This window comes from Nannobrachium achirus, assembly GCF_963921795.1.
Source record: "Nannobrachium achirus genome assembly, chromosome: 23".
NCBI lineage: Eukaryota > Metazoa > Chordata > Actinopteri > Myctophiformes > Myctophidae > Nannobrachium > Nannobrachium achirus.
This window is the reverse complement of record NC_137830.1, coordinates 23,797,684-23,823,317: the sequence shown is the minus strand read 5'-3', so window position 1 is coordinate 23,823,317 and position 25,634 is coordinate 23,797,684. Positions and strand designations below refer to the sequence as shown.

General features: G+C 41.5%; 1 protein-coding gene across 1 annotated transcript; it reads left to right on the top strand.

Annotated features, from left to right (window-relative positions):
* The first annotated feature begins 9,213 nt into the window (after positions 1-9,213).
* On the top strand, positions 9,214-22,183 carry LOC308309198 (tetraspanin-6-like). The gene is made up of 9 exons (XM_080754692.1): positions 9,214-9,431; positions 12,523-12,579; positions 13,254-13,379; positions 14,099-14,173; positions 14,605-14,700; positions 15,709-15,807; positions 16,454-16,486; positions 17,211-17,294; positions 17,920-22,183. The coding sequence occupies exons 1-9, from the start codon at positions 9,372-9,374 to the stop codon at positions 18,019-18,021; spliced, it is 732 nt and encodes a 243-aa protein (XP_080610818.1). The 5' UTR covers positions 9,214-9,371; the 3' UTR covers positions 18,022-22,183.
* The last annotated feature ends 3,451 nt before the right edge of the window (positions 22,184-25,634 follow it).

Below are 25,634 nucleotides of genomic sequence, written 5' to 3'. Positions count from 1 at the left end.
ACACACACACACACACACACAGAGAGAGCTGGTTAAACATGTTGCCTCATGCTAGATGCAGAATAGATGTGCCTCATGCTAGATGCAGAATAGATAGTAGATACACCATAAAAATGCTAATATACAGTATATGATTTGTGAAAGTGACAAACGGGCTTCACAGTTATGTTAGGTGTGTTCATATGCTAATGGTGATGCGATTTCAGATCAATTGCTCCAGCCACTGAGGAGAAACGCTGTGACAGACACTCAGACAGACACTCACTCAGACACTCACTCAGACAAAATTATAGTATAGATAAGTTGCTGCGTTCAAGTTCAGGAGAGTTTGGACAAGGCAATTCTCTTGAATGCTTTCTTCAGGTACAGTATGGCATGGAAAGGGGGCATTTTAATTTCTTTCACCATAGTAAAAATCACACCCGTGTGAAGTGGAGCTGTGTGTGTGTGTGTGTGTGTGTGTGTGTGTGTGTGTGTGTGTGTGTGTGTGTGTGTGTGTGTGTGTGTGTGTGTGTGTGTGTGGATCATGTGTACCAATTTTTGTGACATTTGAAGAAAATATGTAGGAAAAGGAGCAAAAAGTGTGTTTTGGAGAAAATTCAAGATGGCGGAAAATCTATCCTGGCGCAAATGGGCGTCTTGACCCAAGGAATCCAGGGAAAAAAGAATTTTAATTTTCCGATCTACGGTTCAAGAGTTACGGGGCAAAACGTAAAGTGGGCCGTTATAGCGCCACCATGAGGCCGAGTGATGTAATTATTTTTCGATTCATTCTTAAAATCATTATGAATCTCCTCTCCGAGGTTTGAAACTGTAGCTCCTATGGTTTACGAGAGAAAAATACTTGAAAGTGATTTCTTGCATTGTCCCATTATAAGTCAATGGGGACAATTAAGCGTCGTTTTTTGCCGATTACGTCGGCATGGTAAGGCGGATCGGAACGAAAGGTAATAGAACACCATTCCCGGCCGAGCCGCACATTTTGATGTATATATTGCGCGAGTGGCGTAAATGGTGCGGCACTAGTTACGCGCCGAAGTCAGGCTACATACACACAGACACACACACAGACAGACAGACAGACACACACACACACACACACACAGACCCACACAGCCACGTATAGGGAGCCTGTGTTTCACACAGCTCCAAAAACTGCATTCATGGTCTGGAGAGGGCACTTTTTACAGACGGATAAAAGGGCAGGGGCTCAAGCCCCCTTTGATGTCTATGTGTGCACGTGCCTGCTTTGTCTGGATCCACAACAATGACATTTGTGCTGGAGCATGAAACACTAGATCAGGGTTTATAAACGTTGATGCACATCAATATAAAACAAATGTATGGGACTTAAAGTATTGATGATTTGCCAGGCCCCCTGCCTGCATGGCATGTGTGTGCCACAGACTGACATGTTATGTTGCTTTTATACAGAGGACTGGCTACAGCAGCCTGCCATACTACTGGACTTCTGTGCAGCTTTGAACTGCAGTCGGTTTCCAAGTCTACATTGTAGATTCTTTTCCATAACAAAAAATGTGCTTCAAACTATTGTGTGTGTGTGTGTGTGTGTGCGTGCGTGCGTGCGTGCACATCAGAGTGAGTGAGAGCTAATAAGCTAAGTAAAGAATTGGCTTCCTCACTCCTTTTGTATGTCAATGTCAATCTGCAAATTCAGCTAAATTTGTCCACCCACTGAGGAGAAAGAATTATCAGAACGGACAGACAGATACTAAAAGCAAAACAGCAAAGGAAACCAAAGTTCTACTTGTGGTGAGGCAGACTGTCGGGGAAAAATACTGAGGCACTCTGTCTTCAGGTGAAAAATATACTCTACTAGCCCTTACCCGTTCAAAGATATGAGCTCCGAAATGATGTGCAGTGTGTGGATTATGGGATGTGCACAGTGCACACAGTATATGAGGGATGGAAAGTAACTTTAACTGGTGCTTGCATGCTAATATGTAGGAGCATCAATGTAAGAAATACCGTTTCCATTTAACGGCTACAGAGATACTGTGTACCGATCTGCATGATTTTGGACAATATCTGTAACAGGGCCAGAAACAACCCCCCCCCCACCCCACCCCCGCCCGCCCGCCCGCCCACCTGCCCGCCTGCACACACACACACTCCCCCCCCCCCCCCCCCCGTGTGTGTGTGTGTGTGTGTGTGTGTGTGTGGGTTTGTGTGTGATTGTGCATGGCCTGAACAACAGCGCCCCTCCCTTAACATGTGTGGTCACAAAAGGTACTGTAGGCTAAATAGATATAGATACACCATAAAAATGCAATTATACAGCATACGATTTGTGAAAGTGACAAACGGGCTTCACAGTTATGTCAGGTGTGTTCATATGCTGATGGTGATGCGATTTCAGATCAATTGCTCCAGCCACTGAGGAGAAACGCGGTTTCAGACAGACAGACACTCAGACAGACAGACAGACATTCGGAAAATTATATGTTAGATATAGATTTATTTTACATGCAAAACAGACATCTCAAAACAAACTAAGAGGCCTTTCCTCCACCTTCTCCCAGCTTACTTTGCTAGTCTCTGGTTTAAGATACTCAGAGGATCAGTGCCCAGATCTGTCAAACTACTTCTCTCGTGATTGATGCTCATGGGCATAACATCAGAAGGAGCTCATATCTGACCTTGTTCTGCCAAGATTCAGCTCAAACATGGGGGGAAATTCCACTCTGCTTCCACCAAAACTTACAGTATATGTAGGATAGTAGAGTAGTAGCATTGTATTGAGGATTGAGTCATTGATACAGCTGATGAGCTTTTTGGATCATTTTACCCAAGTACTTGACATGCTCCCCTCCTCCAGTCTGCTGTTTTTCTTTTGTTTTTTGTGCCAGACTTGGCGAATAGTTACACTTCTTTGAGAAAGAAAACACCTGTTTCTGTGGCTATGCAGAGTGTCAACATATTGGCTAATAGTACCATTACAGAGGTGTACTGTAGTTCCTTCGCAGCGGGTTCCTAACGCCAAATCAAATGGTTTCAGATCTGAAGCCTGTCCTGGATGACGCAGGGCGGGAATCTCCAGATGTAAAACTGTAGTTCCTTCCAAGCCATCAGGATTTATTTTGTTGTTTTTATATCTGTGCTTTAGTCATGGATCCCCATAGTTCTCTCAATATCCACCCAGTCCTGTTGTCCTTCTGTATTAAGCTTTGTTGATTTTGGGAGAAGAAATAACAGAAAAAAAACAGCACAAATCCTTAAAGAAACCAACCAGATATCATTTCCTCTCCATTATAACAACATTTTAAAAACAATCCTCTATTCAGTCTCTTTGGAATTAGAACATTTTGTATTGACCCCTTTATAATAATAAAATAATACAGGAAGTTACCTCTTCCTGAACTGTGAGACTCTGAAACAACCCAAGACATGTGTGTTTTTAACCTTTCCATGTTGCACAAGCTGGTCTTTGAAACTGCACTATTAGAACACCATGATGTAGCGATAGACCATTACAATTCAGTCCTTCCCGATTCCGATACCCATAACTTGCATATCAGTCTTTATTGAGTAACGATCCGATTACAGTGTGTAATTTAAAAAACAAATCTAAGACATTAAGTGGCTCTTAAAGTGGGGTCTCAAGGTTCCTTAAGGGGGTTCCAAATGGACCCTTACAGGTCTGTAGCTCTGAGGTCAGGGCCACACATTTAAAGCACATGCTTTACCTGGGGGGAGGCGGGGGGTAAAGCAGCGTCCAATTCATTCCCTATGGAAGTCACATGTGTTGGCTTTTCATAAGTCTGTCCTTAAGCCACAGAGCAAACTTCCATAGGGAATGAATTGGACGCTGCTTTAAATGTATGGCCCTGGCCTGAGAGTGTACAAATGGAACCAAAAGGACCCTATGGGTCAATTTGGTTCCATGTGTACACTCTCAGAGTTTCGGGGGTCCTTGAAATTAAAAGATTTGAGAACCACTGATCTAGGAATAAATACAATGTTAGAAATATTTATAAAACAGTAGTGCAACATCACCTGAAGCATTAAAAACAGAAAATCATTGATTATTGTAAATGACATCATCATATGATAAATGATGTGGTATTGGAATGGCATAGAATACTCACCGAACATGAACATGTACAGCCCTGCATATGATGTTCTAAACGGGCACATAGGGATGTTTCGGTGTGCCGTTGTTTTGAGCGGCCAGTAGTCCGAATCGCTGGTGAACGCTAACCTGGTGTCGCGGGTGAACGCTAACCTACCGATGCTGGTGAACGCTAACCTGCAGGTGAATGCTAACCTGGTGAATAGGTCTAAACCTTAACCCTAAACCTAAACCTAACCCTTAACCCTAACCGGAGTTGTGGGGATTCTGAACACCGTGACATCGAAATATATAGATTTTGCCGTGAAGGCTAACCTGCCGTCGTGGGTGAACGCTAACCTACCGATGCTGCTGAGCGCTAACCTGCCGACACAGGTGAATGCTAATCTGGTGAATAAGTCTAAACCTTAACCCTAACCCTTACCCGAACCGTAACCGGAGTAGTGACGTGGAAATCTTACTTAACACCTTCTAAGACTGGCCGTACTCCCTCGGACTTCCTACTTGGTCCAATCAGCCACACGTCTATTCCCGGACTTTTGATATAAATGATAATAATCAAAAAAAAAAACATCGGCCATTCTTCTCTGTGTCATTTTGGAGCCATCTGAAACGGTTAATATCCTCTCTCAGTCATTTTCTGGGACTGGGTGTGATGCTCGTAGTATCCAGCAGGCCGCGCCGTTGACTCACATTCTGGATGGATGGGTGGCTAGGAGTGGCCTCCTACTCTCCACGTTGTTGAAACTCGACAAGAAGGGCACACAACATGGCTGCTCTTTGTCTCTGTTCGTGGATCGCGGTCTCAATCATGTTCGGGCGCCGCTTCTCTATCGCTCCTTTCCCTGCTTCGCCGCACGTAAACGAATGGAATTGATCTCCCCTCCGCCTCGCCAAAGTAAGATCGCCGACCTCTGCAGGATGAATATGTACGCTGTATCGAGCACTCCATTACGTGTTGTTATCATGTGGGCTTTGTTTTTTTAAAACATGTTTGTAAATAAATGGCTTATTTCTTCGGCGCTACCTCTGTTCAGAGGGTTCTGCCGCGGCTTTCAAGGTGTTAATTTATGGCCTTATGACTAAAGCCCAGCGGAATTGAAGACTCTCAAAAGAATCAGTTCACTTTGACTCAGATGCAATATTAAATGATACGAAAAGGTTTATTTACAGCGCTGTAACATTCACACACCAGACATGTTGCTTCAGCAAGGCAAAAAGATGGACTGCCCCCTCCCTCTCACAGTTCATTATTTAATCCGCTAAAACAAAAACATCTCTTCCTTCTCTCTTTCCCTAGTTCATTAAAACGCCAAACACCTTATCTCTTCCCACAGTCATAAAACAAAGGGCCACTATGTGGCAGCCTGACCTCCTTACCTATCCTCCCCTCTTCCCTAGTCTCGCAGCTGGTGTCTCAGGGTCAGCAAATAGCAGTCAACAAGAAATAATATATTTCATTCACTTCAGTAGTCTACTGGGGATTCGAAAAAGCGGGACACCGAAATATCGAGATTTGCCATTCTAAACATTTTGATCATGATCTGTCATATCTGATATCATATGCATTGTCTGGATATGTATACATTTAAGCTGATTCCGAAATGCTGCTTGTGCATGTGGAGAACATATCCAGCATATAACAAAAGCAGCTGCCACCATGTGCACGTTAATGTGATTTTGGGGTTAATTCTTTAAGTCAATAATTTTTTTCACGGTGTGGCTCTGCAGGAGGCTAGTTGTGTAAGGATATCAGTTTGCCTTCATCACCTGCCCAAAATAGGGATGCCAGTTTGAAAGTGGTTAAATCCGAGTCAGATAAATAAACAAAGAATCACATGACAAGAAAACATGAAGTGTGCTCTGTGGTGCTGCAGACTGGAGAAAGCTGTACTTTTTTGTTTTCCAGTGGTGTAAAGTAACTAAGTACATTTACTTAAAGGGGGAGACCACCCATTTTCAATATTGAACTATGTCATTAATATACCTTAGAGGAGTTGTGTGGAAATAGAAAAAAAGTTCCCCCTCTTCTGTGTTGCCTAGAACTGGAGGATTGATTTTGGGGTTTGTATTGTAAAGTACAACTTGATGACATCACACATTGTACTTTACAATACAAACCCCAAAATCAATCCTCCAGTTCTAGGCAACACAGAAGGGGGTGAACCTTTTTTCTATTTCCATACAACTCCTCTAAGTTATATTAATGACATAGTTCAATATTGAAAATGGGTGGTCTTCCCCTTTAAGTATAGTAGTTAAGTCAAATTTTTAGGTATTTGTACTTGAGTATTTCAATTATTTTTTAACTTCTACTCCGCCACATCTCAGAGGCACGTTGTGAGCTTGTAGTTCTGCTATTTTCCAATATTTTGTACTTTTACTTTTAGTGCTTTAAGTACATATTGATGCCAAAACGTTTGTACTTTTACTCAAGACCATTTTGAATTCCAGACGTTTACTTGTAACAGAGTATTTATATATTGCAGTATTAATAAGTGAAGAATGTCAGTACTTTTTCCACCACTGCTTTTTATTACTGGCAGGAGGAGACATAAAGGAGAGGGGGAGGGAGGTCCCAGTTACATGAGGAGGGGGGAGGAGTGCTGATGGAAGAGAGGAGACATGCTCGCATGCAATCACATTGATGCCAACACACACGCACGCACGCACGCACGCACGCACGCACGCGCACACACACACACACACACACACACACACACACACAGTAAGTGGGGCGTAGTCTGGTTTCCCCTCAGATTCAGAGGAAAAACAGCGTAGAGCTACAACACATAGAATCCAACCTTTCAGATCTATATTTTATGAACTACAACCCCCAATATGATGCTGGCCACATCCTATTCCTTGCATTCGATTGGAGGAAACTGTATTTCACACCTCCTACTAGGAATTAATGAATGGCCTGTTGACATGAGGTGTCATGAAGGAAAATCATTGTCAAGTGAGTTCTCTTTGTCCTTCTAATTAAAAATAAACACATGTGCACACAGCCTCACGTGCGTGCACACACACATGCGCACGCACGCACACACGCACACACGCACGCACGCACGCACATACACACACACACACACACACACACACACACACACACACGCTAAATACAGTAGAACTAAAATGAGTTCTTTGCAGGCACGTGCAGAGGGGGGCCCCTTTGCTTCAAAGTGCCCTTTTTTAATGGCCTGCCCAACATCTGTGGCCCATATCAAGACACACATTTGACTAAATAATTATAATTTCACTATAATAATAATTATTATTTATAATTATAACTGAAATGAGCTGGCTGCCATCAGTCAGTTTCAGTTTCACCTGATGCAGAGATGTCACGTGCCCTCCCACCTCGTTAACCTTGCAGCTGCAAACAACTTTATTTGAGACTACATTTCTGGAGTGAAATGGCACGAGGGACCCCCCAAAAAAGACCACCCCAAAGATCGGTGCACACGCAGAAGTGCCCTTTTGTGAGGTTTGAGCACCTGCCCACTCTCAGTGCTCTCTGCACGGCCCTTGTTCTTTGGCATGCAATCATGGGAAACTCTTTCGGTACTACAGGTAGGGCCATTCTTAAGGATGATGTATGGTTGTCATTAGAGAATCTCTAATGACAACCATATGCAGACTTCTGTGGTCATTTGTTCTCATGGTTTTGTCACTTAGGCTTGTTTTTGCCACAGGCTGTGAAACAGCCAAAGGCTGATAAATAGATGGGAAGGAAAAGTGACGTTTGCACAACATGTTGATACTCGGCCTATTGACAGCACTTATCTGCTGGAAACCTTGTCCGCTGGAACACGGCTGCAGCAGGCGGGCGGAAAAGATATCATACAGTAAGTCACCACATTCAGCACAACACTCGAGTACCTTGCACACACCTTAAGTCCTCTAAAAAGCTCAGGTCAGATCGAGAACCTGAGATGCACTCATACAGGCCGCTCAGAGCATTTCTAGGGAAAATCACTTCATTGCCACTGTCACTGGAGGAAGTGGGGATAATGAGGTCCGTGTTAATCTCGTGGGGAAAGTAAAGATATTTTACTAAAGCAATTTTCTGTCTCTCGAAGAGTTTGTTCAGCCTGGCTTAATTCTTTCCCCTTCCTCAGTTTAGTTGTACAATGGCGTCTTGTAAACACTCAACTCCAACACAATGCAACGGATATGTTGGAGTGTCTTTTATTAATCGTAATGCCTGTCACTTCTCAGCCAGGGCTAACCTTCTTTAGACATATTTGTCAATGTATGGCATTATGTCACTATGTAAATGCATTGTTATTTTGGAGTAATGAACACACAACACATTTCTGTCAACATTAACATGTTCACAATCACATAATGTAGCCTAAAAGGCAGAGAAGCATTGTTTGCAGAGCTTCCGTGCTCCAGTCTAGGCTGTACGGAAAGCATTTGAAATTTGTGGGAGACTCGCAAGACTACTAAATGTGTCACTGCCTCTGCCTCTACCAGTCTGTGCCACTGCCACACGACCTTACCTATTCACCCTGTGCCCTAACTGATTCCTGGACCTGTGTGGCTCACCTCACCTGTTCCTATTCTCCCTAATGCCTAATCTATTTATAGACTGTGATGTCTGCATTAAGTTGTTGGTCTATCCGTTTATGCCACAAGTTTATTGCGCTGCATTCCTCTTTTGAAAGGGTTGTTCTGAGTTACGTTTTCAGTAAAGTTTACTCCTCGTCGTTTCCTGTCCATTTGATTCTGCATTTTGCGTCCTTGCCTGGAGAGTCATGACAAATGCCCAAATTGTAAATTGTGTTTCTCAAAGTGGGGTCCATTACTCTCAGGATTTGTTAAGTGGGTTCCAAATGGACAGGTCAATTACAGCCAGGTCTGTAGCTCTGAGACTGACGGAAGTAATGAGAAAATATACAGTATAAAGCCTTCGATGGTCCATTTTGCTCTTGAATGTGCGGCACAGCACATTCTATGTGCTTCTGTTCTACAGACCCTCCTTGTCGCCCCTCTCTCTCTCTCTCTCTCTCTCTCTCTCTCTCTCTCTCTCTCTCTCTCTCTCTCTCTCACACACACACACACACACACACACACACACACACACACACACACACACACACACACACGGACCAAGCCACACCTTAGCGTCTGCTGTAGGGGATCCATCATCCATCTGATTTACCTTACTTGAACTGCACGGACTGGAATGCAAAGTGCTCTGCAGCGACCAGAAATACATCCATTTTATTAAAGGTCTTATTGCTGTTGCTGCTGGGACCAATTCAAGATGGGAAAAATTAACGGCTGCCTCAAATGCCTTTTTATCTTCTTCAATGTGGTGTTTGTGGTGAGTGTAGAAACCGTTTACTGTTATTAATGTTTTATTATCATTGTTAATGCAATATACTGATATCAGCCTGTACAGTATAATGCATGTTAAAAAAGAAAAATCTAAAATTAATCTAATTTGTTTATTTGGTGGTTAGATCCCTATACAATTGTCATATTCTGAAAAGTAGCCCACTGTATAGGCTACTCACAAAGTCCTACATTTATATTTACTTTTTTAGTTAATTTAATTTCAAGCTTGCAAAGAAAATGTACCTTCACAAAAAAATCCTCAGTGTCAATTTATCCATTTGCAAGTCTGAGAGGGTACGAATGAGTTCAATGATCACTGAGCATTTTAGAGTTGTGGTTTTGGGTTACAGTGTGCGTGAGTACAAACCAGCTTGTTGACATACTAAAAAGACTGAACTGAGATCAGTTTGCTTTTTAAGGTCAGTTATTTCATCGGGTCCCCAGTTAAATTACTAAAAAATATATTTTCAGGTGCCTACTGTAGGCGGGTCCTTGTCATGAAAAAAGTTTGAGAACTGCATGGTTTAATTAAAGCAATATCATGAAGTTATGCAGACTTTGAGAAAATAATTTGTCTTGTGCACGATTAAATCTGTTTCAATGTCTACTCTAAACACAGCAGATGTGGTTGGTGCGTTTAAAGTTTATTTATATATGTTTTGATGAGAAAAGATTTGTTTACGGGGATTGATAGGACATACTGTATGTAAAGCAGAAACAGGGAGAGACGACGGAACCATAAATCCTTTTAAATTTAGTTTAGTGTTGTAACACAAACCATGCATAAAGGTCACATTCCCGCCAACATCCCAACCACTGCCTGAAGGCAGAGATAATAGGGTTTGGAGACGGCGTGCGTGCGTGGGCGTGGGGGGACGTGTGCACTGCACGCGTGCATGTGGGTGTGTTTGTTTTCACGCATGCATGTCTGCATAATGTAGGCTAAATAAAATTCATGTTAATAACATGTTATTGAGCCGAGGAATAAATGGTAATTTCAAGTAATGACGAATCTGGCATTCTTCTCTATGTGAAAACAAACGTAATCAACTTCATTAAAGTAGAAATAAGTATTTTAGTGTCAGCTAAAATAGTAGATCTACAAGCTCATGTCGCACTCAGATTTAAGAGGATTTTACAGTGAAGATTGGAGTAATATATAGCTTATATATATATATATAGACCTATATATATACAGTAGGTCTATATAAGAAAATCGGTGGTTTAAATGGTTAATGTTTTGAGAAAGAGGGGGGGGGGGGGGGTCACAGGTCGCCTGTGTGCATGCGTGCGTGCATATGCGTGTCACCCAGGCCTGCCAGTGATATTGCAATTCATGCTACAAAGTTACAAACTAACAAACTAACATGCATGCACACGCAGTCACGCAGTCAGGAAACGGTGTGATCAAAAACATCTACCAGTACATTGTTTACTCTTTACAGTCGGTCAAACAGCGACACCCACTGCTTGCTTCCTGAACTGCAGTGGCAGCAAACAAATCCAGTGGAAAACTCATCATCTTGCCATTATTGCGAGTCAAGGCAGAGCAAGTGTATTAGTATAAGTGCATTTCAACAACAACAAGACATAATTTCAAGGTGCTTTGAACAAAACATTAAAGGGGATTGGTCCTCACTAATGTTATACACTAGACTGCACTATGCAGAGGAACAAACACGAGGTCCCACCCCAATAGAATAGCCTCGTAAACCAGACTCTCTCCGACGAGGCTACCACCCCCAATGCTGCTCAGTGGCGTCAGTTCAGCAAAAGCTAAGGTATGGCAGCATGACTGGAAGGCGCGTGTGCAAGGCGCGCATGCTGCCATACCTTAGCAACAGGCATGATGCATTTATTTTAAAAAGTACATCCCTCCCCCCCCCTGGCCCTGGCTGTAGCCATGGTATGGCAGCTGCCATACCTTGCCATACCCAATTGACGCCTCTGGTGCTGCTATGCCCCTGATGGCCCCAGGTCTCTGAAACCACGCTTCACTGCTTCCAGTGAACCAATAACCTTCAGGTCTACTACTTTGTGTCAAAAGAAAGCATTGTACTCAAATTGCTTTCTAAAATGGCCTTCCAATTTGCAAAGGCTGCCTCAAGGGTGTAGCCTAGCCTATGTGCAGCGAAATACAATGCAGCTTTATTTATGTACAGTATAGTTACTTCTTTAGAGTGAGTGATTTTGAAATTCCATGTTTGTGCCCGCCCTGGTAATGCAATCTGTGTCCTTTATGATGTCATTTTGTGATTTATCAGATTTTCACTTCCACAATGATTGGAAATCCCTGCATGAGCTGTTTTGTTTTTAGTTTTTGTTTGTATTTTTTTTGTATTATATATATTTTTTCAGTATAAAAAGACACCAGATAATAGTGGCACTCCAAAAGATACAGCTCAAATCCAACTCTTGTGATCTGTATCATCTTGGCCAAATGCGTTGTGAGCTTGTAGATCGTCTCTTTTATTTATTAAATAGCGCTTAAGTAATCAGAATGTATTTGCGTAAACCAAAGGACTGAAGAGTTGCATTATTTTGTGTCAACTAATTCTCTGAAGTCTTTTGCATGCCTACAAAGGTAACAGATGTGTGGGAGAAGACCAAATGTTATGAAAAAAGCTGTTGCAACTGCAGCTGCAGTTTGAACAGTTTTTATTTTGTTAAATATTTGCTGCTCCTTATATCCTCCTGGTTCATCTGACCAAACTTTTTTCTGTCAAAGACCCCCCCAAATGAATATGTATTATTTGGCCACGGACCCCCTATCGGCTAAGGGAGCCCCATATAAGAATTGTGTTGATAAAGTGTTTCAAAAACATTACAAATATATATATATATTTAAATTTTTAAAGATTCTTTTGTAGATTGTCTTTTTGATGATAGCCGAAGATTGCAAACATTTTCAAATAAACAATATATAGGTTTAAAGTGCCTAAACTGATTTTAATGCTACATTAACACATTTTAACCCCACTTTGAGAACAGCTGGTCTAAAAGGATTGGCGAGCGCGCGTGTGTGCGTGCGTGCGTGCGTGGTGATGTAATCTGACTCTTGCTATCTCATTGGATAGATCCTTGGAATCCTGATAGTGGTGGCAGCTGTGAAGGTCCAGGAGTTGGCTAATGCGGTAAGGTCACACCCACTTCAGACCACACCCACTACACACACACTCACTATAATCATACATCATACCATCATACTTTCACTTGTAACAGAGTAGGCCTACCTGGTGGTACTCTGTTACAAGTGAAAGTCTAGCATTCAAATTTGGTGTAAACAAAAGTAGGCCTACAAAGGTATCAGGGTAAAATTATACTTAAAGTACCAAATACATACACTACTTGTAACTAAAGTTTTCAAATACTGATGCACAATACTTAACTCTTATGTTGTGGATTAGAATGATAAAGTAGCCTATTGAAAACTACCTCAAAATAAAGCCTACAGTAGCCTATTTGTAATTAAGTAGGCCTACAGTGTTTGTAATTAAGTAGGCCTAGAGTATTTGAGTAAATGAAACGTTGGCTAGTTACTTTCCACCACTGGATCACACACATAAGTAGATCATGGCCCAGTCATTTTACATTTTACTTTGCAGCAGCACTTCATTTAAGAAGCATTGTTTTGTGTGTGTGTGTGTGTGTGTGTGTGTGTGTGTGTGTGTGTGTGTGTGTGTGTGTGTGTGTGTGTGTGTGTGTGTGTGTGTGTGTGTGTGTGCGTGTGTGCGCGTGCGTGCGTGTGTGTGTGTGTGTGTGTGTGTGTGTGTGTGTGTTTTTGCGTGCGTGTGCGGCGTGCGTGCAGATTGAGACTGTAGGCCTTCCGTCCGGATGGACTGGCTGGTTATGGGCGTTTGCCATCGGAATGCTTCTCGTCTCCGTGTTTGGAATCGTCGCTGGATGTCTAGAAAGAGAGATAGTCCTTAAAGTGGTGGGTATAAACACATTTCTTTCATGTCAAGGACCCCCCAAATTAACATGGGGCCCGTGGAGCCCCATCTGAACACATTTCATATACCCCATACAAGATTTCTGTTGTTTAAAAAAATCACAAGATCACAAGATGTTATGAAAATAGCAGATGTGCCAGCTGCTCACTTGTAGATCTGCTAAAGTAGCCGATGTATAGGGGTTAATGCAGGACCCCTGGGGTCTCCGGACGGACCCCACTTTGTGAACCCCTGTCATAGGGTAAGATTGATTGATTCATTGATTGATTGATTGCTTGATTGAATCTCAACATCCGCGAGGGTATTGTAAGTGGGCCCCAAATACACATTTTAACACAATTTTATTCGTTAATAATTATAATAATTATAATAGTGTGGCAATCATTTCATTTGGCCATTCAAAAATAGCAGATATACATGTACAAGCTCACAGCGCGTCACTGAGTGATATGAGCTTGTACTGTAGATCTTCTATTTTTGAAAAACCTTTAACATTTTTGCAAATGTTTGAATATATATACAGTATATATATATATATATATATATATATTCACACACACACACACACACACACACACACACACACACACACACACACACACACACACACACACACACACACACACACAGACATCAGAAAACTTTTTTTCACAATGGGCCTCAAGTCTTAATGGGTTAAATCATGTCATTATGTTTACAGTTTGCTGGCATCATGGTACTTGGTATCTTAATCATGCTGATCATCGGAATCATCATCGCTGCCAAACGCAACCAGGTAATTCTGACTGCCTGCCTGTCTGGCTGTCAAAAATGGTGAAAATAGCAAATCTACAAGCTCACAACATGTCACGATGCGACACGTGAGCTTGCAGATCTGAGATCTTATTATTATTTTACGATACCTACTGTATAGGCGTTATACTGTATGTACTGTATGAAATATTGCCAAACACTAAAACTAATGATCGTTTCTCTATGATGTTATTTAATTTCATTAACACACAAAATATGGTGGCTTTACGTATTATTATTATTTCTTTTTTTCATTTTTTTTTTTTTTTTTTTTTATAATTCTAGTTTAAGTTATTTTATGTTAACTATAATAATCCTGGTCATAATGCTCTCTCTCTCTCTCTCTCTCTCTCTCTCTCTCTCTCTCTCTCTCTCTCTCTCTCTCTCTCTCTCTCTCTCTCTCTCTGTTCACAGGCCAAGAACTTCTTTCAGGGTGCATATGAAGGGCAGTCCGAGCGCATGAAGGAGGAAAGCTTTAGGGATAAGGTCAAAAACGAATGGCAGCCAACTGTAAGTGTAAATGACTCACTAATACTAATGTAGCTGTTTAAAGTGTATTACCACTTGAACCCTAGCAGTGGTGTAAAGTAAGTACATTTGCTCAAGTACTGTACTTAAGTACAATTTTTAGGTACTTGTACTTTACTTGAGTATTTCCTATTTTCAGAATCCTACTTTTACTACTCCACTACATCTCGGATCCAAATATTGTACTTTACTCCACAACATGTGTTTGAAAACTTTAGTTCTCAGTTACTTTTAATTAAAAAAACATACATAACCACTCCAGTCCTATACATTTTGGCCTTTTGAAAATAGAAGATTTACAAGCTCAAGTTTGTTGATCTGCTATTTTCAATATATATATATTTATTTAACTTGAAATACTGTAGGACATGCAGAATGTGTACTTTCTACTTTTGATCATCATCGCGCTGCAGATTGTGAGCTTCAGATTGCGAGCTTCAGATCGGCTATTTTCGGTGAAGAGGTTTGGTGTAGAACAGTGGATCTCAACCTTTTCAGGCCGCGACCCCCAAAATAATCATATTTGAACTGGGGACCCCCACCAACCCCCACCACCACCCCCCCCCCCCACCCCACCCCACCCTGACGAGCACTAAGAGTTGAGGCATTACATCTTGTATAACACGTTTCTATTGTGAAAATGTGAGCATGTAGATCGGCTATTTTCACTATTTCTGCCTCGGAATATTTGACAATTTGGCCAATGTTAAATTTGTCATTTTAGAGGTATTAAAAAGTCCTTAAATTGTCACTTTAGAAATGTGCATATTCACTCTATACACTTAAACTTTATGTTGGTTTGTTTACTGTTGAGTGATAAGACAGCATTGCACATTAGTTAATCATCTGGGGACCCCCCAAAATAATTTGGGGACCCCCCTGGGGGGTCCTGACCCACAGGTTGAGAACCAATGTTGTAGAAGGATAAAAGAGCAGATCATTTACAGAGCCAAAGGCTATTGAGTCATTTGTCTATCTGTCTGTCTTCAGTTCCATTGCTGTGGAGTCTCCAGCTATAAGGACTGGGAGAACGAAATCCCCTCTACGTGTGCCTGTACCAGCTCCTTGGATTGTATGGACAAACCAGTGGTAGGTTAATTACTACTACGATTTTGATGTCAACATTTATTTTAATGAGGCGCCAAATGCATACAATAGGCCCATATTGAAAAGTACATTTATTTCCTTTTTGGTCAAAGGGGAGGGGTTGATTTGACCCACGCAAGGTGACAGCCTCCAGGAAGAAACCCCAATACAAAGTGAATACATAATTGCTCATAACAACCACACCAGGGGGTCTAATGAAGTGCTGTCAACCTCCTAGACACATGAAAAACTGAAAAAGTACAGTACAAAACTATCTATGGCACCGCCTCTTGTACTGGAGGTGTCCTCCAGTACCCTCCATTCTCATTCGCTAACAAGTTAACATTCACTGAGCGTCTAATTTGCAAAATCGATTTGGACCGAATATCGAATACCGAATTTTGGATGAATAAAATAGCAAATAATGCCCCTATATTTTATATTTTGATGACAACACGTTAGTACTAGCTTACCTTTACTAAGTAAAGGATCTGAGTACTTCTTCCACCACCGTTAAAGGCTACTGTCACTAACTATTGTGATTATTATTAATTCACTATTAATTATTATTATTTTATTATCTATCTGATTTCATTCTCCTACTTTTTATTTAATTTTGTATTAAATATATTCATTTGCTTTCTTTCAGGAAGCCACTGGTCCGTCACGCATCTACAGCAAGGTATTAACCATTATTTTATTCTTTACCTATTAAAGGGTTAGGGTTAGCAGATATACCAGCTCACAGCGCGGCACCGAGTGCTGCTTTGCGAGCTTGTAGATCTGCTATTTTTTTTTAATCGTGAAGACTTTGAACACACCCACCTGCTCATTAAGTATGCCTGGTTGTCAGGTGGGTGGTGACCCAGCTGAAGTTAGCCACACCCACAGATGATGTTGGATGGTGAAAAGGGGAGGGGATGATATTATGATGTCATTATATCTGTGTATTTTAATTGGGCCTTTTGACCAAAAATACACAGGGAAGACACATTTGCATATTATAACCACACCCGGGTTCTATTAGAGTAATGTCACTTAAAGTAACTTAGTAACTCCTTAGACACATATATTGACATTGTGATTCCGATAAATAAGAACTTCAAGTTTGCCAGAACACAATGCTTGATTGATTGATCACTAAAATAAACATGCTCTGAAAATGCACACGGCCATCTGACCATCGGTCTGTAACATTGATGGGTGGGAACTGGGAATGAAGCTTAATGCTTATCTGGCCCTACCCCTATTTATAATAATATGTTTTATTTATTTATTTCAAAACCTAAATCAGGTCTATCAAGCTTCTATTAAAAAGCACAGCTGAACAGTCCTGAATCATACTGTACACTATGTAACACACCTGAGTACATCCTCCACCACACTGACTGTGTGTTTCTTTCTAGTCGTGCGGTACACAGGCCTGGGAAACCGTGGACTGGATCTTTAAAATCCCCATGGGTGTGTTCTTCACCCTTGCGTCCACGGCGGTAAGACTCCTTGTCCTCTTCATCTCTGTTAGGTTTAGCGTTATCATTAGTCTTGATGTTACAGTAATACTTAGCATTAGGTTCTCATTAGTCTTGATGTTACAGTAATAGGCTACTTCTTACCGTTCTTAAAACTTAAAAAAAAAAAAAAAAAAAAAAAACGTTTTAACCTGCCGTAAAACGATTCAGTCACGTTCTAAATCTCGTCTCGCGAGACTTCCCGGAAGTTAATCGGGAATGCCTACTGAGTGGCAAAAAAAAACTTTCCGGCCTTAACAGCCCACTGACACATCCAAACAGAAAAGTCTGATCGCATTAAACGACATTAAACGACGTTTTGGAAGTCTCGCAAGACGAGATTTTGAACGTGACTGAATCTTTTTACGGCAGAATCTCAACAATGACGTAACCCTTCGGTCACTTTTGCACGTTAGCTCAACAGTGTGTTTATAAACAGCGGACAAGTACAGAATGGATTTGCGTATTTGCATTTTTTGGAGATAAAATTAAAAAAGAAGTTAAGAAAGCCATTTAGACCAGAATTCTCCTTTAAGTTATCATTAGTCTTGATCACTCTTGAGCACTACTAAGCATTAACGTCGCGCGTCTTTTGCTTTTCCTCCAGCTCCTCGGCCTCCTCGTCTCTCTCCTCATGATCCGACTGGTCCGGCGCCACGACAGCGCATCCGGGGGACAGAACATCGCCATGAAGGGCTCTGGGTACTGAACCCATGCACCTGACCCCCCCACCCCATGACCCCTAGCCCCTAAACCCAACAGGCCAGTCTATGTACCACTCCGGGGGAGGGTTGTGTTTGTGTTTGTTTTTTTCGTACTGGGACGAATACACAACCCTTCGAAACGAACCGTAATTTCATTCAATTTCACTCTATGAAATGTGTGACCTATCAAACTCTGTCGCTTATCGGATCGCTGCTTTAGAGCAGGGGTGTGAAACAAGTCCGGCCCGCGAAGGGGGAGCAATGATGATATAAAATGGACTATTCATGAGCGCCAGACTGAGGCAGAGATGGATGTCCCAGACTGGCTTCATGATCTTGCACTTGGTGGATATAGCCAGGGTGCAATTTGTAAATAAAGTAGGGATGCCGCAACAAACGCCCCTGCTCTAGAGACAGAATTTGATAGGTTACCAATTTTGGAATAAAATACAGGGTATGTTTATACATGCACTTCAATATTCTGGTCCAACAACAACAATTCTTATCGTGTTACAATCTGAATCTTATGTCTGTAAGGAATTGTACAATGATGAACAGACACATTACTTGTACAGAACAAAAATTACTATAAACAGACAAATGACATTCAGAAACAAACAAACATTGAATGAATGACTTATGATACAATCTGTACCTGTCTCTGTCAAAACCTGTGTGAGCCTGCATGCGCACACAAAAAAGCTCAATTCAATATGGATGGTCTGTGTACAATCCTTGTCTTAAGTTCGCTACGAATGAATCCACATCAAACCATATTAACTGAGCAACCTCAACAGCCATCAACAGTCTATTGTGTGCATGTAAGTGACACCCTGTCAACATGATCACTTCCCAGGAAAGCTTGATTTAAACGTCGCCGTGCGCCAAAAATAGCCGATCTGTACCTACCGGTACGTAGATCGGCTATTTTCTGCATAGCAGCTCATTCTGTTGCTGTGGAAGATTCACTGCCAAACAAACACTCACATAGCTACCCTAAAACCCTACTACTCCTATAATAACCCAGTTACTGCATGGGGGAGGGATGTTTTAAAATACACAAAAAGATTATAATAAAAGCATTTAATGCTACTACATGTAGTAACAAGTATACATTGATTGGTCAATACTGTATCTACACTATCTGTCTATCTATACAGTACCAGTGGTTCTCAAAGTGTGGTCCAGGGACCCTCAAGGTTTCTTGGGTGGGTTAATTCCAGATGGACCCTTACAGCAGGGGTTTTCAAAGTGGGTGACAGGGCAACCTGGGGTTCTTTTCTTTTCCATCTACGACAACTCTCTTCACCAAAAATAGCAGATCTACAAGCTCACAGAGCGTTGTGAGCTTGTAGATCGGCTATTTTTGGTGAGCCTTCCCCCCAGAATAGGCATGCTGGGGTTCAAGTGGTTAAACGTCAAGTATAACGTTATTTTCAGTCAGTTCTGATGGAAACGGATATTTCTCCAATATGATGTAAGATTCTAAAAATTAACAGTGTAATTCAGGGGTGCCGTGGATGAAAAAGTTATTTACAGGGGGGCCCTGAGTCAAAAAAGTTTGAAAACCCCTGCCTTACAGGGCTGTTAACTCTGAGAGAACCACTGACCTATACAATATATATTTCGGACGTGCCTTTTTTCCGTTTTGTTCTGCTGTACAGTATTAGATTATGCCCTTAACCTGTAGGATCACTGGTCCAAAAGCAAGCTTTTTTTTATCAACTACCCTGCGAGCCATTGTCGGCCATTAGACGTCCTTCCTAGTTATAACTGATAATCGAAAAGAAAAAAAAACAACGGCTATAGACTAGAGGTTGATTACTGTAGCTGTTTTTAAGCGTCTAGATAAATATATATAGCCGTTTAAATGGCATTGTTTCAACATCTAGGCTAAGCCTAGCCGTTGAAATATAAAAACACCAATTTTAGATATTAGATGTTATAACCCGGTTTTAGATGTATGTTTTAGGCGTCTAATAGCCCGAAAAATGCTCAGTGGGTAGTATGAAACACAGAGATGGAGTGACAGGCAGTAGAGAGAGAGAGAGAGAGAGAGAGAGAGAGAGAGAGAGAGAGAGAGAAAAGAGGGCATTTAACTGAGGATTGTAATACTTTTTGTTTTTTCTGACCTGAACTTTCATGAAATCCTTTTTTTTATACAACTTTATCATGGTGTCTTTTCTGCTTTGCTAGATGGTAGCTCATATGAAGTGTTCCAAAAGACTATACTTGTACGCTTCATTACTGTGTATCCAATTTATAGAGGGGTGAAGCTTATGCACCTTATCATTCGTTTTGTATGAACAGGCCTCACGTTTTCAATTGGGGAAAAGCGATGATCTTATGTAGTCTGAGATGGAGGGGAGAGAAAGAGAATTAAAGGGGTGACAGATCTATACATACAGTGGTTAAGGGCTGCTGGTGTTGCACACCAAAAATAGCCTACAGTGGTGTAAAGTAACTACGTGCATTAACTTAATGTACAATGTACAGTACAATTGAGGTATTTGTACTTTACTTGACTATTTCCAATACTTTTACTTTTTCTCCACTACATCTCAGATCCAAATAGTATACTTTAACTCCACTACAATTATTTGAAAGGTTTAGTTACTGTAGATTTTGATTATTATTACAAAACAGACATTAAGCACTTCAGCCCCATATGCATTATAGCCGATCTACACGCTCACGAATGGTGTGCGATGCGACGCATTGTGAGCTTGTAGATCTGCTATTTTCAAAGTATTTGTACACATTTAAAAACTTGTAATGGGACATTCTGCATAATGAGTACTTTTATTTTTGTACTTTAGTACATTTTGATGCCAATACTATTGTACTTTAAAATGTTACTTTTTAATTCCGTACTTCTTCTACTTGTAACAGTATTGTTTCTATAGCAGGATTGATACTTTTACTTAAGTTAAACATCTGAGTACTTTTTCCACCACTGCTACTGAGTAAGTATATCAAGCCAAGAGAGTCAGACAGAGACGAACCAGCATGGCCGACATTGAGCATGTGTTTCTTTCTTTTGTTTCTTTTTTTTTTTCTTTGCTGTTGATGATTTTTGACACGTAAATTTGTGTTTGTAAGCACCCATATGTACTGAAAGTTATTTTTGTATTTTGTTTGCAAATTGATGTGTCTACAATATGTTTCTGTTCATCGTTAGCGGAGTGAATACATGCATGAAAAAAAACCTGAATTCATTTTGGATGTTATTGTTTTACACCAGGACCCCTCGCATTGGATATATTTGTGTGGTAGGATATGTTTTATATTCTGCCACAGCCCCTTGCACTGCTGGTTTTCTATCCTATACAGTACCAGGACGACTTGTACTGCTGGATTTAACCTACCAGAACCATTAGCACGGCTGATTTTATACCCTGCCACAACCACTAGGACTGCTGGTTGTATGTCCTACCAGGACCTCTAATGCCGCTGGCTTTCTATACTAGCAGACAGGGGCGTCACAAGGGGGGGAAAGTGGGACTGAGTTACTAGGGCTTACTTAATTATTTTATACTTTAGCTATTGAAAAATAGCAGATATACAAGCTCACAGCTCAAGCTCGTGAAAATGTGTGCAAATCTTTGAATATATGTATTTTTTTAAAGCGAACATTTGCAACTCAAATCTTGCTTCTGGGCAGTCCCTGGAACTAAATATTTTGAGATGGGAAACATTAGAAGGATTTCAAAAAACCTTAGAAGGATTTGAAATATTCAAAGACTTCCACAAATGTTCACGATTTTTCAAAAATAGCAAGCTCGCAGTGTGGCACTCGGTGCTGCGCTGTGAGCTTGTATATCTATTTTTCAATAGTTAAAGCACGAAATAATGCATGATTATGCACTCCCAGTCTAAATGGGTTAAACCCCCTCCCCCTATGAAGAACATTCATGGGGGGGTGAATCCTTGTACCCAGGGCCCAGAATTTGGTGTGACACCCCTGCTAGCAGAACCACTAATGCTGCTGGTTTTATGTCCCATACCGGGACCCTGGTAAGGAGCAGTAGGCCTACTAGAGCTCCTGGTATGAACACAAAAAGAAGATGTCAAAGTTTGCGGCTATATGTTGTTTCTATCTATTTCTGTGTGCATTTTCATGTTGAAGTTACAGTGAAGTTGCCTGCAATGTTTAATAAACCTATATAGACAACAAGATATCCTCCCTGTTGTTTGGTGTACTGGGAAATACACTGTGTGTGTGTGTGTGTGTGTGTGTGTGTGTGTGTGTGTGTGTGTGTGTGTGTGTGTGTGTGTGTGTGTGTGTGTGCGTGTGCGCGCGCGCGCGCGTGTGTGTGTGTGCGCGCGCGCGTGCGTGTGTGTGTGCGCGCGTGCACGCACGCGTGCATGCGTGCTCGCAGCCTCGCACCAGTGCTTGTGTGAGTGTTTGCCTTAAACACTCCAGAGATTCCAAGTCTATTTCTATGGCTACAGTAAGTCTATTAACAACACACAACAGCTGGGAATCCTGCTATTGTGTGTGTGTGTGTGTGTGTTTGTGTGTGTGTGTGTGTGTGTGTGTGTGTGTGTGTGTGTGTGTGTGTGTGGGTGTGGGTGTGTGCGCGCGTGCGTGCGTGTGTGTGCGTGCGCGTGCATGTGTGTAAAGGGGATTTAAGTGTGAGACTTCTCTGCGTTCATTATGATTAGAGAGTGCTGAGTGATTAAACGTGTGTGTGTGTGTGTGTGTGTGTGTGTGTGTGTGTGTGTGTGTGTGTGTGTGTGTGTGTGTGTGTGTGTGTGTGTGTGTGTGTGTGTGTGTGTGTGTGTCATGGCACGCGAACATGCACATGATTTTATGTGAACATGTGCATGCTGCATATACGCAATAACATCATGGCAACAACACAAATAAAGATGCTTTATTCAATTACTCTGATGGTTAAAACGTTTTCAGGACGGGAAACCAATTTTATCCAGTCAGAAGAAAGAACCCAACCCGCTCATTAGCTTACATTTTATAGTGTTCCATTTTCCAATTATGTCTTATTTTCTTATTTTATTCATCCTGAATCCTGTACGAGTGCTCTTCTGTCTGATGAGATAAAATCCTGAAAACGTATTTCTGAAAATGTGTTTTATACCAGTGACATAGCAATGATTGCTATAATAATATAGAGCATTTAAATAATCTATGATGTCATGTATCTATGCCATATCTATGATGCATGACTCCGTATTTGGACCACCAGTAAATAGATTCTAGAATAGAAAGCAAGCGGTAATCTCATTTTGAACATTCACATCAGAGTCTATCGTTCAATAATATTGTTTCAGAGGAATAAATGCTGTCTTAATTGGGCTTAATTGAGCCAATCCCATGGGTTGGATGCACAAGGCAGGAAATATTAGTGAGAGAGCAGTGGTACATAATAAGCAAGATAATACTGACATATTATCTTGCTTATTATAGTGATGTATTAACCTGCTTATTGTAAATCGCTTTGGATTAAAAGTGTCTGCTAAATGCCTAAACTGTAAACTGACATAAGATATTGCTGTGCAATTTAGCTTTGTCCCTGGCAATGTTTCCTGCAAGTTTCCGCGTCTGGAAAATAGATGAGCTCACAATGTGTCACGGAAGCGACGCGTTGTGCGATTGTAGATCAGCCACTTTCGGCATGCAACACGTGGTATTGAATGTAGGAGTCTCAAAACGTCAGAAGTAATGTATTAGTGCCCGTTGGGCAAATCTTTATGCCCATATATGGAGTTCCATGTTGGAGCCCCCGTTGGGCAGGTCTTTATGCCCATACATGGTGTTCTGTGTCCAGGCCAGTCTGTGATGTCAGTACTATGACGTCAGAGTATGAAGTCAGAGTATGACGTGGTGTCAGCATGCAGACAGACGGTTACCATGGCGGAGTAACTGTGCAGTATCAGTGATGTCAGCATGCAGATGGTCAGACGGACAGACATTCGCTAGTGCAAAATTTGGACAGATTTGCACATGACCATTTTCTCCCCCTATGGTCCCGCACTATGGACAAGGCAGGAAATAAAACTAAGCACAAAAAGAAAGGAAACTTGACTTCGGTCCATTATACCTCCCCTTTAATAATAACAATTTGTATTGTGTTTTATATCATTATCGTTGATTTGTCACCTTTCCAACGAGGTACAGCTTGCTAAGCATCGGGCCCTCAAGGCATGAGCTACACAGCCAAACGCGTGGGTAGCGCAGACCAAAAATGTGCCAAAATGGCCTGTAATACTGTTCTACTGGCATTCACTCTTGTTTTGGGCTTCAAGTGCTGGCAGGTGAGCAGCACTGGTGGAAAGATGCCATGTGTGTCCCTTCAGGGTTGGGCCTGTGCAATAGGGCAACTCGAGGCTGGTGTTCCAACATTTAGATTGGCAGCATTATTTGGTGTCAGCCCTGGTACCATTTGCAAACTTATGACCAAGATCTGTGAGACTGGTGAAGTCAAAGACAGACCAAAAAGTGGGCCCAAGGCACCCAAAGAAGACCGGAATCTTCAATGCTCCAAGCAACAAAGGTGAATGCCATCAGGGCCCACAACTGCCAGCACCTGAAGCCCAAAACGAGAGTGAATGCCAGCAGAACAGTATTACAGGCCATTTTGGCAAATGTTTGGTCGGCGCTACCCACACGTTTGGCTGTGTAGCTATGCCTTGAATGCCCGATGCTTAGCAAGCTGTACCTCGACAAATCAACGATAAAAATGATATAAACACATTACAAATTGGTAATATTAAAGGGGAGATATAATGGACCGAAGTCAAGTTTCCTTTCTTTTTGTGCTTACAGTTCGTAAGCCTGTAGTTTAATTCTGTCGTTTATTAGCGAGAGAGCAGAGGAGGGTCACGAGTCACACCCACATTCCTTTCTGGTTCACCTCACCTCCTCTCAGTCTCTCCTGTGTTGATAGTGTTCACCTGTGTGACTGTGTCAGTACTTTTACTTTTGGTACTTTAAGCACATTTTCAAACCATATTTTTTTTTACTTTTACTCAAGTAAATTTTGAATTCGGTATTTTCACTTCTAACTATGAGAGTGAATTCCCGATTCCGCCACTGTATTTCAATGAGAATGGAGCAGTTTCCTGCCAGTAGAGGATTTCTGCAAAAAAAGAAAAAAAAAAAGAAAAACACTCCATTCTCATTGAAATGCATTGGCGGAATGGGGAATCCACTCTCATAGAATGGAGCGTTTTTTTATGTTTTTTTTTTTTTTTTGCAGAAATCCTCTACTGCAAAAAAACGCTCCATTCTCATTGAAATGCATTGGCGGATTCCACTATAGGTATTTTGGTGTGAGGGCACCCATAACAGAGTATTTCTACATTGCAGTATTGATACTTTTACTTTAGTAAAGAATGTGAGTACTTTTTTCCACCACTGGTGTTCACCTGTGTCCTTGCAGCACCTGTGTGTATAAAAGCCCTGCTGTTCTCCCTTGTCTGTTTAGTGTTTATATAGGCTGGCTGATGTTCTGGGACCTTTCCTATATGGCCAGTGGTTCTCAAAACATTTCACACACCAAGGACCCCCAACGTATTATGTGTAGGGTAATTTGACCCCCATCTCAGAAGAGTTTGTGCCAATTGGACTCCACAAGAGAAGATTAGATTTTCA

Coding starts and splice junctions, on each gene's coding strand:
- LOC308309198 (XM_080754692.1), top strand. CDS start 9,372: ATGGGAAAAATTAACGGCTGCCTCAAATGCCTTTTTATCTTCTTCAAT. Junction 14,174..14,604: donor TCGCTGCCAAACGCAACCAG/GTAATTCTGACT, acceptor CTCTGTTCACAG/GCCAAGAACTTCTTTCAGGG. Junction 16,487..17,210: donor CGTCACGCATCTACAGCAAG/GTATTAACCATT, acceptor GTTTCTTTCTAG/TCGTGCGGTACACAGGCCTG.